This window comes from Semicossyphus pulcher, unplaced genomic scaffold (assembly GCF_022749685.1).
Source record: "Semicossyphus pulcher isolate SPU_LCO1_2020_fin unplaced genomic scaffold, fSemPul1.0.p SCAF_12, whole genome shotgun sequence".
In the NCBI taxonomy this organism is placed as follows: domain Eukaryota; kingdom Metazoa; phylum Chordata; class Actinopteri; order Labriformes; family Labridae; genus Semicossyphus; species Semicossyphus pulcher.
The window spans coordinates 23,194,340-23,206,529 of NW_027211626.1; the positions used below are offsets into that span (position 1 = coordinate 23,194,340).

At 44.4% G+C, this 12,190-nt stretch overlaps 1 protein-coding gene across 1 annotated transcript in view; it reads left to right on the top strand.

Annotated features, from left to right (window-relative positions):
* Positions 1-2,419: 2,419 nt before the first annotated feature.
* Positions 2,420-12,190, top strand: part of znf318 (zinc finger protein 318) — a 42,876-nt gene continuing 33,105 nt past the window's right edge. Inside the window, exons 1-17 of the mRNA XM_069659097.1 lie at positions 2,420-3,102; positions 3,332-3,382; positions 3,663-3,862; positions 4,040-4,082; positions 4,792-4,917; positions 5,092-5,196; positions 5,277-5,495; positions 5,778-5,924; positions 6,203-6,457; positions 7,204-7,422; positions 7,512-7,658; positions 7,747-7,989; positions 8,679-8,852; positions 8,978-9,226; positions 9,380-9,484; positions 9,668-9,805; positions 12,068-12,175. Of these exons, the coding sequence (XP_069515198.1) occupies positions 2,422-3,102; positions 3,332-3,382; positions 3,663-3,862; positions 4,040-4,082; positions 4,792-4,917; positions 5,092-5,196; positions 5,277-5,495; positions 5,778-5,924; positions 6,203-6,457; positions 7,204-7,422; positions 7,512-7,658; positions 7,747-7,989; positions 8,679-8,852; positions 8,978-9,226; positions 9,380-9,484; positions 9,668-9,805; positions 12,068-12,175 (3,210 nt within the window). The 5' untranslated portion in view covers positions 2,420-2,421. The remainder of the gene's footprint in view (positions 3,103-3,331; positions 3,383-3,662; positions 3,863-4,039; positions 4,083-4,791; positions 4,918-5,091; positions 5,197-5,276; positions 5,496-5,777; positions 5,925-6,202; positions 6,458-7,203; positions 7,423-7,511; positions 7,659-7,746; positions 7,990-8,678; positions 8,853-8,977; positions 9,227-9,379; positions 9,485-9,667; positions 9,806-12,067; positions 12,176-12,190) is intronic.

Below are 12,190 nucleotides of genomic sequence, written 5' to 3' on the forward strand. Positions count from 1 at the left end.
AAATAGATTGTTATAGCAGCTTTTAACATTCACAGTTACAATGAAAATATTAAATACTAAAAACTAAAACAAGAGCACATATATTTAACAAAACCAATATGGATGTAGGACTGTATATGCAATACTATATAATATATAAATGTTCAGTAATGATAATAAGAACATTTATATTTATAGTTATAATATGATATAAGATATGTAGAAGAAGCGATGCTTTATTAATCCCCAAGGGGAAATTCAATGTTTTCACCCTTATTATTACAAACATGCTACACACACATAGGCCTGAAATACCCAAATGCACAAACAGGACTCCATGGACATGCACTGATGGAGAGATGTCAGAGTGAGGGGGCTGCACATGGACATGCGCCCCGAGCGGTGGGGGATTCAGTGCCTTGCTCAAGGACACCTCGACGGAGCCCAGGAAAGGAGCTGGCACCTCTCCAGCTACCAGCCCAATTCCACACTTGGTATATAAAAGAATAGAATAGAAAAGGATATATTATAGTATAATATAGATAATATCACACATAACGCAACCTAATAAATGTAAATATATATAGAGACATTCATCTATCTCCCTTGTTTTCCCCACGTTCAGCTGCAGACGATTTTCTCCACACCACCTCACAAACCGCTCCACCAGGCCCCATACTCCTCCTCCTGTCCTGTCCCAATACACCCCATGATGCAATGTCATCAGAGAACTTTTGTAGGTGAAATGAGTTGGAGTTGTATCGAAAGTCTGATGTGTAGATGGTGAAAAGGAAGGGAGATAAAACAGTTCCCTGAGGGGCCCCAATGTTGCTCACCAGATGGTCAGACACACAGCTCTGCAGCCTCACAAACTGTGGCCTGCCCGTCAGGTAGTCCAAGATCCATGAGACTTGGTGGGCTTCCACTGGCATGTCCCCCAGCTTCTCCCTAAGCAAGATGGTGTTAAAGGCATTTGAGAAGTCGAATGAAATGATCCAGATTAAGCTGTGGGATCTGTCCTAGGAAGAGTATGCTCTCTGCAGCAGATATATTATCGTGTCATGAGGCTGGTATGCAAACTGAAGGGGGTCTTGTGCTGAGCTTACTGCTGGTCTGAGATGACCAGCCTCTCCATGACCTTGAACAGGTGATGGGTTAATGTTATGGGCCTGTAGTCGTTTAGGAAGACTGGATGCCCCTTCTTGGGCACTGGGACCAGACATTTCCAGAGCACAAGAGCTCTCTGTCCCCTCATTAATGTTACGAAAGTTTCGACATGAAGGGTCAGCACAGAGGGTGTGTGCCAGAAATAAAAAAAACAATAAAACCACATTGTATTAAAGACAGAATTAAAATGTAAAGTGCATAAATTGAAAGGATGTGCCTCACAGGAATAAAATAAGTAAACAAAAACTGAAACATAACAATGCACATGTTATATAAAATTTATATTTGCAATGTTATTGATTGATTCATGGAGGTTCCAGAATTGGATGGATTTTCAGAATCAAAATCAGCAAGTATGTGTGTGCACATAGAGAAATTTGACTCTGGTTTTACATTTTTCTTGATGTACACACATAAACACTTAAAACAAAAACGCTTAAACATTAAAACTAGTGTGTTCAGGTCTATAGACATAAATATATATATATATATGTATACACACATATATACAGTATATATATTAAAAAGCATACTCTTTAAGGTTTTGTCTCTTACTTTGTTTTATTTACATTAAACTATGACAAAACACAATGCTGTATTGGCTGCTTATATATTTTGGTTTTGAAGAGATGTGGAAAATGCTGCAGTTTCTTCTTCCTTGCAGTTGGGGGCGCTAAAGAAGCACAACCTCATATGTCGGCGGCCATTTAATAGAAAGAAACATATAGCAACGCATGTGGGAAACACACCAAGGGATAATACATTTCTGTATAAGCACTAGGTTGTTTAATAGAATATATTTAGTGTTTTTTTGTTATTATTACTATTATTTATATATTTATTCTATTCTTATATATTGAAACTGTTGTAAACTGAATCTGGATCCTGTTCTACATACTCCAGTACGGTAGGTGGTGGTTTGCACCAAAGTTGGTATTGCAATCCGCCGAAAAAAAACAAAGAAGAAGAAGAACAGCAACGCATTGGCGGTGTTTGTTCAGACTTTAGCTTCGAATTGTTGACTTCCTGCACCTATTGTAAGATACAATATCAACATAATATTTATGTCAGTTTATCGATCTTTGTGATGCAATGATACTAAAAGAAATGCGACTCTCTGCTTAACTCAGAGAGTTCATTTGATTAGCCAGTTAACTCGGTAGCTAGCTCCCTGAGCGACATCAGCTCTGTTTGGGTGCGGAAATGGGACGTGGAGCGGGACCAACACGGAGCCGACCTCCTGGACCACCGGGCGAAGACGGGCATCCAATGGACATGCTTCCTCCGGGTTGGGGTCCTCCGCCACCGGGAGGGTGGGGCCCGCCGCCGCCTGGTGGATGGCCCTTGCCGCCCGATGAATGGGGGCCACCGCCACCCGAAGGTTGGGGGCCACCACCGCCCGGTGGGTGGGGGCCTCCGCCGCCTGGAGGGTGGGGGCCTCCACCACCTGAAGGATGGGACCCGAGAGGTCCTCTGCCACCCGACTGGGGACCAAGAGGACCACCGCCCCCTGGCTGGGGGCCTCATCCCGACGACTGGCTGCCCCCTCCAGATTGGAGACCTCCTCATCCCGACGATTGGAGACCCCCTCATCCCGACGATTGGAGACTTCGTCACCCCGACGATTGGAGACCTCCTCACCCCGACGACTGGAGACCCCCTCATCCTGACGACTGGAGGCCCCCCCACCCCGACGACTGGAGGCCTCCTCACCCCGAAGACTGGAGACCTCCTCCCGAGGGCTGGGGGCCACCAGGCTGGGGCCGCGAAGGTCACCCAGATCCGTGGGGACCCGAGCCTGTTCCACCCGGACCTATACCTCCTCCTCCTCCTGTCGGGATACCTCCTCCGGACCCCGCAGCCTATGGACCGATAGCCGTGCCTCCTGTCCCCCCTCCAGCCTGCGTCGCTCCGATCGGGTTCCCGGCTTACCCTCCTCCGGGCTGGACAGGAGAGGTAAGCAGCTTCACCCAGCTGTTACATAATGGTCAATTCCCCCCTGGACCTTTCATTCGTTCACCATATCAAATCAACTGTCCTGTCATTAATTTTTGATTGATGACCATATCAAATATTTCTTGTTTGATTATTGATTGTTTTGGAGCTTCTGTCCTGCTATATTTTAACTTAAACTGATGCTCAGAGCTATGTCTGACACCTGTACGTTTTCTGTCTCTATGTTTAGCCTGTTGTAGAGGAACCCCTGCCGAATCCGCCTCCAGATCAGCCTGAGTGGGTGAGTACAGACCAGGCTCATTATATCACAGGGAATCATTACAGACTTCTTGTACCAGTTACCAGTTTCCTTTCAGACCAGTTAAAAAGAGAACATCATATACATTTAGAAAGAAGTGTATCCAAAGCTGTGACTTTTCTCTAAGTTTCAGCCAGAGCAAGGACCAACAATTATTTACCTTATTGACTGAAGTGCTTTTTGTTTTCTCAATGAAAGATTTGAATGTCTAAATCTCTAGTTGTGTTTCAGCACTTTTTCTTTCCTGCCTTCCGTTTGTCAGATCAAAGCATTGATTTCAGCTCCGGGCTCCGAGATGACTCCAGGAGAAACTAAAAAGTCCACAGATGAACCCGCTGTTACTACAATGCCTGTGGCTGCCCCTGCCCCTGCTCTGAAACCTAAATCTAAACCAAAACCTAAACCTGACACAAGCAAGACCAGCAGAGCTCTTGGCCTGCTGGGAAAGCGTACATTTGAAAAGTAAGTTCTTACAGGTGGTGACCCCCCCCCCCTCCCCCTTTCATAATATTTGTTGTTCGTATTAAATAATTTAATTCATGTTTACTCTGTGACTTCCTGTTTGTTCGTAAACATGTGTCATTAGTGGTGGAATAACTGTCGGATTGTGAGCAGCTTTGTTTTCTGTTTTGTCCTCAGGCCTCCTCCAGGCAGGTCGACAGGGATCATCTCATTCATCGGGGTAAGAGTTTCAACACACCCTGTCATGTGAGGGATGATGTCACCAGGTCACATTTTGTTCATACTTTCTGTGCCGCAGCACCAGCGATGCGCACCAGCGATGCGCATCAGCTCACCTGTGTGCACACCTATATTGATGTATAGATGACAGCTGATTTCCATCACAACCACTGGATGTGATACTTAGGATATTTTCTTCAAAATAAAAGCATAGTGGATAAGTGGATGAATAAAAGCACATCACTCTTACAGCGATGTTTCTCTGGACTTTAGCTTAAAATCTTGTGTCAGGAAGTAGTTTTTTCATTAAAGCCAACGTCTCTGCTGCTGCTTAAAAATACCTTATATCAGGTTTTGCTAATATTTTTGCCTGAACTTAAAACCGCAGTAACAGATATTTGCGTCTGCGTGTTCATCATCTTTTAAGTTGTTAGCAAACTGTTGTTGTAGCAGACTGAGATCTGTGTGTGACCAGCCGGTGACACTCAGTGCTACTAAACCTTCCTGGGAGTTCTCAGAGCAGGGATTTTTGGGGAGCCAGGAAAGTTAAATGTAGTCCCTGGTTCTGGTCTAAGTGCAATTGGAGTTCCTGACATGGTTCCTGGGGTCCTGGAAATGTGTTGTGTGTTAGAGTTGCCTGTTTCAAATGTTTTTGAGCGCTTCCTGTGAGATCCCAAATAAGTGAGAGATCAGATGTCTCTGATCCTCAGCCAACCTTTGGTTACATCGAGAGAGAAGATCTCGAGAAGTATACCTTCAGCTTTGCCGCTTTCTTCGGAAACCCCAAAGCCATGACACCAGGGGTCAGAGTTCACTTCACAGCCTGCAAAGAAAAGGTAAGCAACACGCTGCACACTCGCTAGATATAACAGCTTTTTAAATGCGATCCTTTTGTTCTTTGTTTTGGTACTTTCATAATCTTCATATAACTCACTTTCACTGTCAGCTTTTTCTGATGTTTTAAACTCACTGTTTAAAATGGGTTTGACGTGATTGTTGTTTCCAAACAGAACAGTCTCATAGCGACAGATGTAAAAGTTGCTCCAGGCGGAACGGAGAACGTGGACATAGAGATCTACGAGGCGGTGGTCAGTCAGGCCATCGTGGAGCCTCAGGTCCGTTTACAATTTAGAGTTGGAACAGACCGTCCTTCCTGTTTCCTGTTTTTGACCCTGTTGGTTTTGTCCGTCCGCAGGCTGGCGAGCGTCAGTACCCAGGGCAGGTTCACGTGAACATCGGGCCGCTGAGGACCAACCTGACATTTGACAGCAAGGACAGCACGGTGACGCTGCTGAAGGACGACCAGGTGCTCATCAACCTGCTGACTGACATCGTCAGCGAGAAGAGGAGAGCCACCAACATCAAACCCAAAATCCCTTCAACCTTTGAGCACACCAAGGAGGAGAGGGAGGAGGTGCGAGCTGCTTTCTGTTGCTGACATCAAAAACACTCAGACACAACCAGATCTAACAGACTTACAGCTTTAACGGCAGCTGACTCGCTTCACCAATTCTGTCCTGATTCACATCTTTCGTCTGAGTTAATGACATAGTTAAAATGTTTTAACCCCAGGCGCGTATGATTAAATTCATTAAAGACATCTGACTTTACCCTCATGATAGTGATCATCTGTTATTACAACCTTCGGCTTCTCTTTTGTCTTTGAGTCAGTGTTTGTTGTATTCTTCCTCTGCAGGGAGTCATCGTCAGCCTGAAGGACAGCGAAGGTGTCATCAAGTCAGAGAAACACGGCGAGCTTCCCTTCGATATCAAAGAGAACTTCAGCGACGTCGAGTTCACCACCGAGGACATCAATGAGGAGGTTGAGTTCACCGCCATCACGGTGAGGAGTCCGACTTTATTTTCCCTTCTCGGGTTGTTCTTTATAGTCTTTTGCAGCTCATGAATTTCAATGGATGGCATTTGCAAGAGGCATGTCGGCAAGATGCCCCAATGTCCAAATCAACAATACGTAGATTCACATCAATACACTCGATCATCACATTGCAAAGGTTTTGGTTGCTTAGTAACAATGGGCAAGACAGTAGCGCAACCTCTCAAGCTATCGGTTGTCTACATGGCCCCTAAAACGGTGAGCATTTTTTGTTTGTCTCTCCTCAGCTGAAATCGGGGAAGCGGGCGATCAGGATCCGGCGAGTGAAGGAGCCCCTCCTCCTTACTCTCTGCTCAGCCACTGCAGCCGTCGCCGCCGCCAACGACGAGGCCGAAGCACAAAACTCAGACGACGACAGCGAGGACGAATCTAACAAGCCTCTTCAGTTGAGGGCCATCTGCAAGGCAGATCTGGGGCCCAACATGAAGCTGGACAAGGAGCTGTACGAGGGCATCGTCAGCCAGACAATTATCGAGCCCACGGTGAGCGAGACTGGACACGGCTTGTTACATCACACAGGTCATTGTTGGTCGTTGTTTATCCCCACTGGACTTACTTTTAGTTGTTGTTTAGTGATGCATGAAATGGAAACAGGAAAACAGTTTCCAAACAGGAAAACAGCATAGAGCATCCGGTCATTTCAAAATAAAACACCATGTGCAGACCGGTACAGACTCCCATTTTCTAACACAAACGCACTGAAGTCTTGGAAAAAGAAAACTTTTAATTAAGTAGTGGTCGAAGCACAAAAATAACGGAATGATATGCAGATGAGCAGAAATTCAACCTCGGTACTGTTGTTTGTGTGTTGCTCTGTTGATGTTATCGCGTGATTTTTCCCAACTCTCGCGCAATAATGTTCTCCCGCGATCTCATGATCTCGTGAATCCAGCTGCTTGGACCAGAACCGTGGCACAGACGGAACGCACCGGACATGGATCCTGTGGGTTTCGGGCGTAATGGAGCTCACGTTGCTAACATGAATAGCTATTACAATTACTTTTAGCCACGTCTTAAATTTTGTCGGATTCTTGTCGAGTTGAGTCTCAGACCTCCACAAGTATGTCGATTCTGAAATGGGTTTCCTTAAAGTTAAATAAGCTCACAGCATATAGTTTGGTTTTGATTGAAAGCTGAATTTTGGTTCGTATCTTTAATCTATACTTAAATGTAGACAAGCAGTTAGTCTGTGTCACTGCCTGCTGTCCTGACGCTGCTCTCTCCCTAGCCCAACATGCCGGGTTACCCGGGCCAGATCCACGCCAACATCGGCCCCGTCAGGACCAACGTTACCTTCGACCACCGGGACTGTGGAGTCACTCTGCTGAAGAACGACCACGTGTTGATAAATCTGCTGGTGGACATGGTGACCAGGAAGAGGAGAGCGGCAAACATCAAACCCAAAATCCCGTTCACCTTCAGCTACACCAAAGAGAACAGAGAGCTGGTAACTCGCATATTATCCTCTATCACACATTGTCACAGTGAAGATGAGGTGGTTCTTTGTTGATTTATGGGTTCTTGATTGATAAACAGGGCATCATCACCTATTTGGGAGCTGAGACGGGCATCGTCAACTCTGAGAAGCACGGCGAGCTTCCTTTCGACATCTGTGAGAACTTCAGCGAAACAGGGTTCAACGCCTCAGACATCCACAAGGAGGTGGAGTTCACGATGGTTATGGTGAGTCTGACAGACACCGAACTGAACCTGCTGGACTATAAAGGACAGAAAGTGAGTAAGTTTCATATTCTGCTTTGTTTTTCTGCAGGTGAAATCTGAAAAGAGAGCCATCAGGCTACTGAGGACAAAGAGGGTGGAGGACAAAATCCTGGAGGAGCAGAAAAAACGGGAGGAAGAGGAGAGGAAGAAGAAACGGGATGAGGAGGAGAGGAGGAAACAGGAGGGGGACGAGAGAAAAAGGAGGGAGGAAGAAGAGATGGAGCAAGAGAGAGAGGCAGAGAAGAAGAAGAAGGGGGAGGTGGCAGCTGCGCTCGCAGCAGCTAAATGCAAAGTAAGAAACAGACAAGTTAAAATGAATCAGGAAAAAGTAAACTGTTTACTCAGTACTCTGTTTAGATACAGATTCATTTTGGTTATGTTCTAATTTTAAATTCAGTGTTTAGCTCAGTTTAACTTGGTTTGATTTTATAAGTTCAGTTTAAAGGTAGAGTTTGCTGTAGAGCCTTTTCCCACTGGTCAAACACCCGCTAACACCGGCTTTTTGCTTAGTGGGAAAGGTTGCAATCGGCATTCAGACCCGGGTCAAATGACTCTGCAGTACACCCGGGTAATTATCGCCTCAGCTCCGATCGGCAATGATGGGAACACAAAACACGGGTCGACACGCTAATCTCCACCCCCTTTCCGGCGCGGTGCTATGACGCGTGTTGTGGTTCCGGCTGCTGTCGGCGAAATGTCGAGCACACACGGCGTGAGGTTTGTGAGTGCCAACGGAAAGTAGGAGACGTGAGCTTTCATTTTATAAAGTTACCATCACAGGCCTGATCTCGCACGTGTCGCTCCACCTGAACTCTCTACTTTTTCATGCGGGTGTCAGAGTCTCTGAATCAAGAGTTATAAAAGTAGGAGGAGGTTTGCTTTGTAAAAAGAAAATAGACTTTAAAGTCTGAAATAAAAAGTATGATTGTTATTATTTATATGGTGTTTCCGACTTCTCTCCTTTCTCCTTTCGTCTTTCAGTGGACGCCACTTGGCTTTAAAATAAGAAATCCCAACAGCCTGGACGACATCAGCAAGGAGCGATTTGACGGCACTGTCCTCAAAGCCATTTCCAAATATCCACGCAAGGAGATCAAGAAGGAGCCAGACGAGGAAATGGGAAGTGCTGAGGCTGGGACAACTCTTCCCAATCAGGTACCCATAAAAAGCTGCAGGTCTTGAAAATCCTGGTAAAGTTCTGGAGTTTATGATAATATATTGTACAAGAGAATTAAAATGAAGGTAATTTAGCCATAAAATACTCATGTATTTCTGTGCAGGTCAAAATTAAGGTGGAGAAAATCGATGAATACGAGACAGAAGGAAAACCGGAAGGAGCGGAGGGAAAGAAGGAGATAAAGAAGGAGGATGAGGAAGAGAAGAACGATCAGTCAGGTGATGCTGGAGGAAAAGCCAAACTAGACCCAGGTGAGGGGCGACTCGTGATGACCATCGACGGTCAACAGAAACAGCTTTCGTTCGGTCCCAATGACCTGCTGAGCACTGCCACCATGTTGGACGGAGACAAGGTGAGAAGAGGAGGGGGTGTGGTCGGGTAGAAATAACCAGCGGGTGTGTCGTGATAAAAGTCCACAGTACTGGAATAATGGGCAGTCTTAGGAAGTTTGTTTCTTTACTTCCTGATGTTACACTTCTGATCATGAACTGTGTCTGATCTGAAGGTGCGTTTCAACATCGCCACCCATCAGGAGACCAAAGAGGAACGAGCAACTTTTGTGGAAATTCTCCCTGACTCCTTCGAAGAGTCCATCGAACAACGGCGACACGTAAGACTTTTAAAGAACATCTGTACAACTAAATATTACAAACACTACCAAAGGTGTAGTTTGAGTCAGAGCAGCTGTAGAGCCATAATCAATCCAAACTGGGACTGGATGTAGATCAGAAAACCAGCCAAACCCTATGATGGTATTTATTAGTTTGTGTGTCTGATGTCTTTATCTAAACAGGGGATTGTGATCGAGTTCTTTGAGAACTCCGGGCTCATCAAGTGCACTCAGAACCCTCAGCTCTACTTCCACATGTCAGAGGTGATAGAGAAGAAGAAACTGGAGCTGAATGAGAAAGTGGAGTTCAGTGTCGTCCCGGTGAGCACATCCTTTTCATTTTTTTTCTTTTTAAAATTCGTCAGAGTTCTGACAGCCGAGGTTCTTTATAAGATTAAAGAAGTCAGAACAGCTCCAGGCTAAGTATTCAGATATTTGTATCCTGAAGTATCCAGAGCTTGTAGCCACAACTGAGTCAGAATCAAAAACTGATTTTTAATTTAGTTCAACTAGACCCTGTCACACAAAAACTGACTTCATGTTGCATGCACATGCCAAACTGAACATGACAGACTACATAGTCCAACTCTGAATATTCATCAGCTGAATGTAACTGTTTGTGGACCACTGTACTAGTAAATGCAGGGGTCTCAAACTCGAGGGGTACAATTATATCTGGCCCGCGAGGTAATATCATTTGTCTATCATAACTGGCCTGCGGGTATGCAGCATGCACACCGCTGATACTACAAATCCCCAAATGCACTGCAACAGCGTGCGCACCAATCAAGACCTGCGAGCATCAGCTGTGTGAGATGGCATTTCTGTGCAGCGCAACCATAGACTGTATAAAAAGATGGACGACATGACAGCTCCCTAAAAGTGAAGCCAAAACATTTCGAGCGCCCCCTGCTGACTGGCTGCAGTATAGGTCATAAAGCCCGCCTCCTCCATGTTAACAGATGGGACATCGGTCAAACTATAAAATCAAAATACACACCCGATAAATTTTTCTCAAACATGGTTTCTGTCATTATAGTTAGTTCTTATCATGCTGATTTACGTCCAAGTGTTCAATTTTCTGACAAGTTTATTTTTAATTAGTTATTTGATGCTGTTAAAAAGATGATTGACAGCTCTGTTGACAAATTCGGCTCCTGCAGCCAATCAGTTCTGGGTGAGCAAAGTGGAGGACGATCCGCAGGTGGAAACGTAACTAAAACAATCACTACAGTCATTGAAGTTTCCGTACCTGTGAACGTTAACCTCAGACCAACACAGAGAGGCTGTTCTGCTGTTAAACACACTGGCGAGCGAGATCCTTGCTGTTTTTTCAGTAAGTTAAGTGTGTGTTTGGGTTAGCGGAAGTGGCTACGGCCCCTTCACTTGCCGATCTCTTTGCAGTTCAGAAATTTAAATTTGAACTGCTCAGTAATCCGCTTGTAGTTGACTTAAGCACCTGTAATCATCCAAATGGAGCTAATAAAACTCTGAAACGTTGCACCAAGCTCTGCTTACAAGCTGCTCGTATGCTCTTGGAAGCACATACCTGTGTCAGCAACTGATGTACACCTTCACTCCATCCTGAGAGTGTCCACAGCTCACAACCTGACCCCAAACATGAATGAACCTGCAGCCAAGAAAAGATGCCAAGCATCACGCTATGGCAAATAAGAGCCGAGTGCACTTAAATATATTTTTTCTTTTCTCACTTTTCCCTGTAATCAATTTTGCTTGATGGTGTTGTAATAAACAATATTTAAGATTTTCTTGACAAATAATATATATTTTCTGTCTGTTTTTGATGCGTGTGTTAAAACTTTTTGATGAACTTTTGATGCTGATGTTTGTTATTTTAAATTTGATCTCATTTCTTCATTTCGATACACTTGTTTTTTTTTTAATTCTTTCAGATGTCTTGGGAGCAGTTAAGTTCAAATTTCTGTATGACTAATTTGTTTTAATACCTCTGATAAAAATGTGGTTTATTTAAGTCTGTTCTAAAAATGTTGACCCCGTTTGGCCCTCGTCTAAGACCCAGTTTTTAATTTCGGCCCGCTCTCTGATTGAGTTTGAGACCCCTGATTAAATGTATTCTAAATGATGCAATTTGTACAAGAAAGCGAAGCAACCCCTTCAGCAATTGAAAGTAAATAATGAATTTTTCACTTCCTGTCGAAACAAACTTCTGACTTCTGCTGGCTTCATACTAGAAACATTTAACCATCTAGTGTACAGAGGAAGCACTTGTTTTTATTATTCTGCTTAAAGTATAATTTGTGTGTCAATATAACCGTAATTCTACAATAAAAGATCAATACTTGGTGTCCGTGTATTGAAACCATTTTGCAATGCAAAAGATTGCAAAACTATGTTGTATAGTAAGCAAAACAGCAGCAAAAAAGCACTCTATATAGCCTATAGAGTGTTTCTCAGTTTTTCTCCCCTGGTGTCTAATGAAGCGTTCTAGAGGATGTCCAGCATAAACAAATAACACTGGAATGGAAATGGTGTCCTTGTATGTATAATGCATTTTTATCGTTAGCATTTCTGTGTTAAAACGTGTATTGTTGTCTCTCAAAGCATGAAACGGCAGAGGGTGGGAACCAGGCCATCAGGATAAAACGTTTTACTGAGAGTGTTTTCCTTCCTGTTCGTAAATTGGGCGGTGTCGGAGCAACTAAAGGGAAGGTAAGAATGACTGGG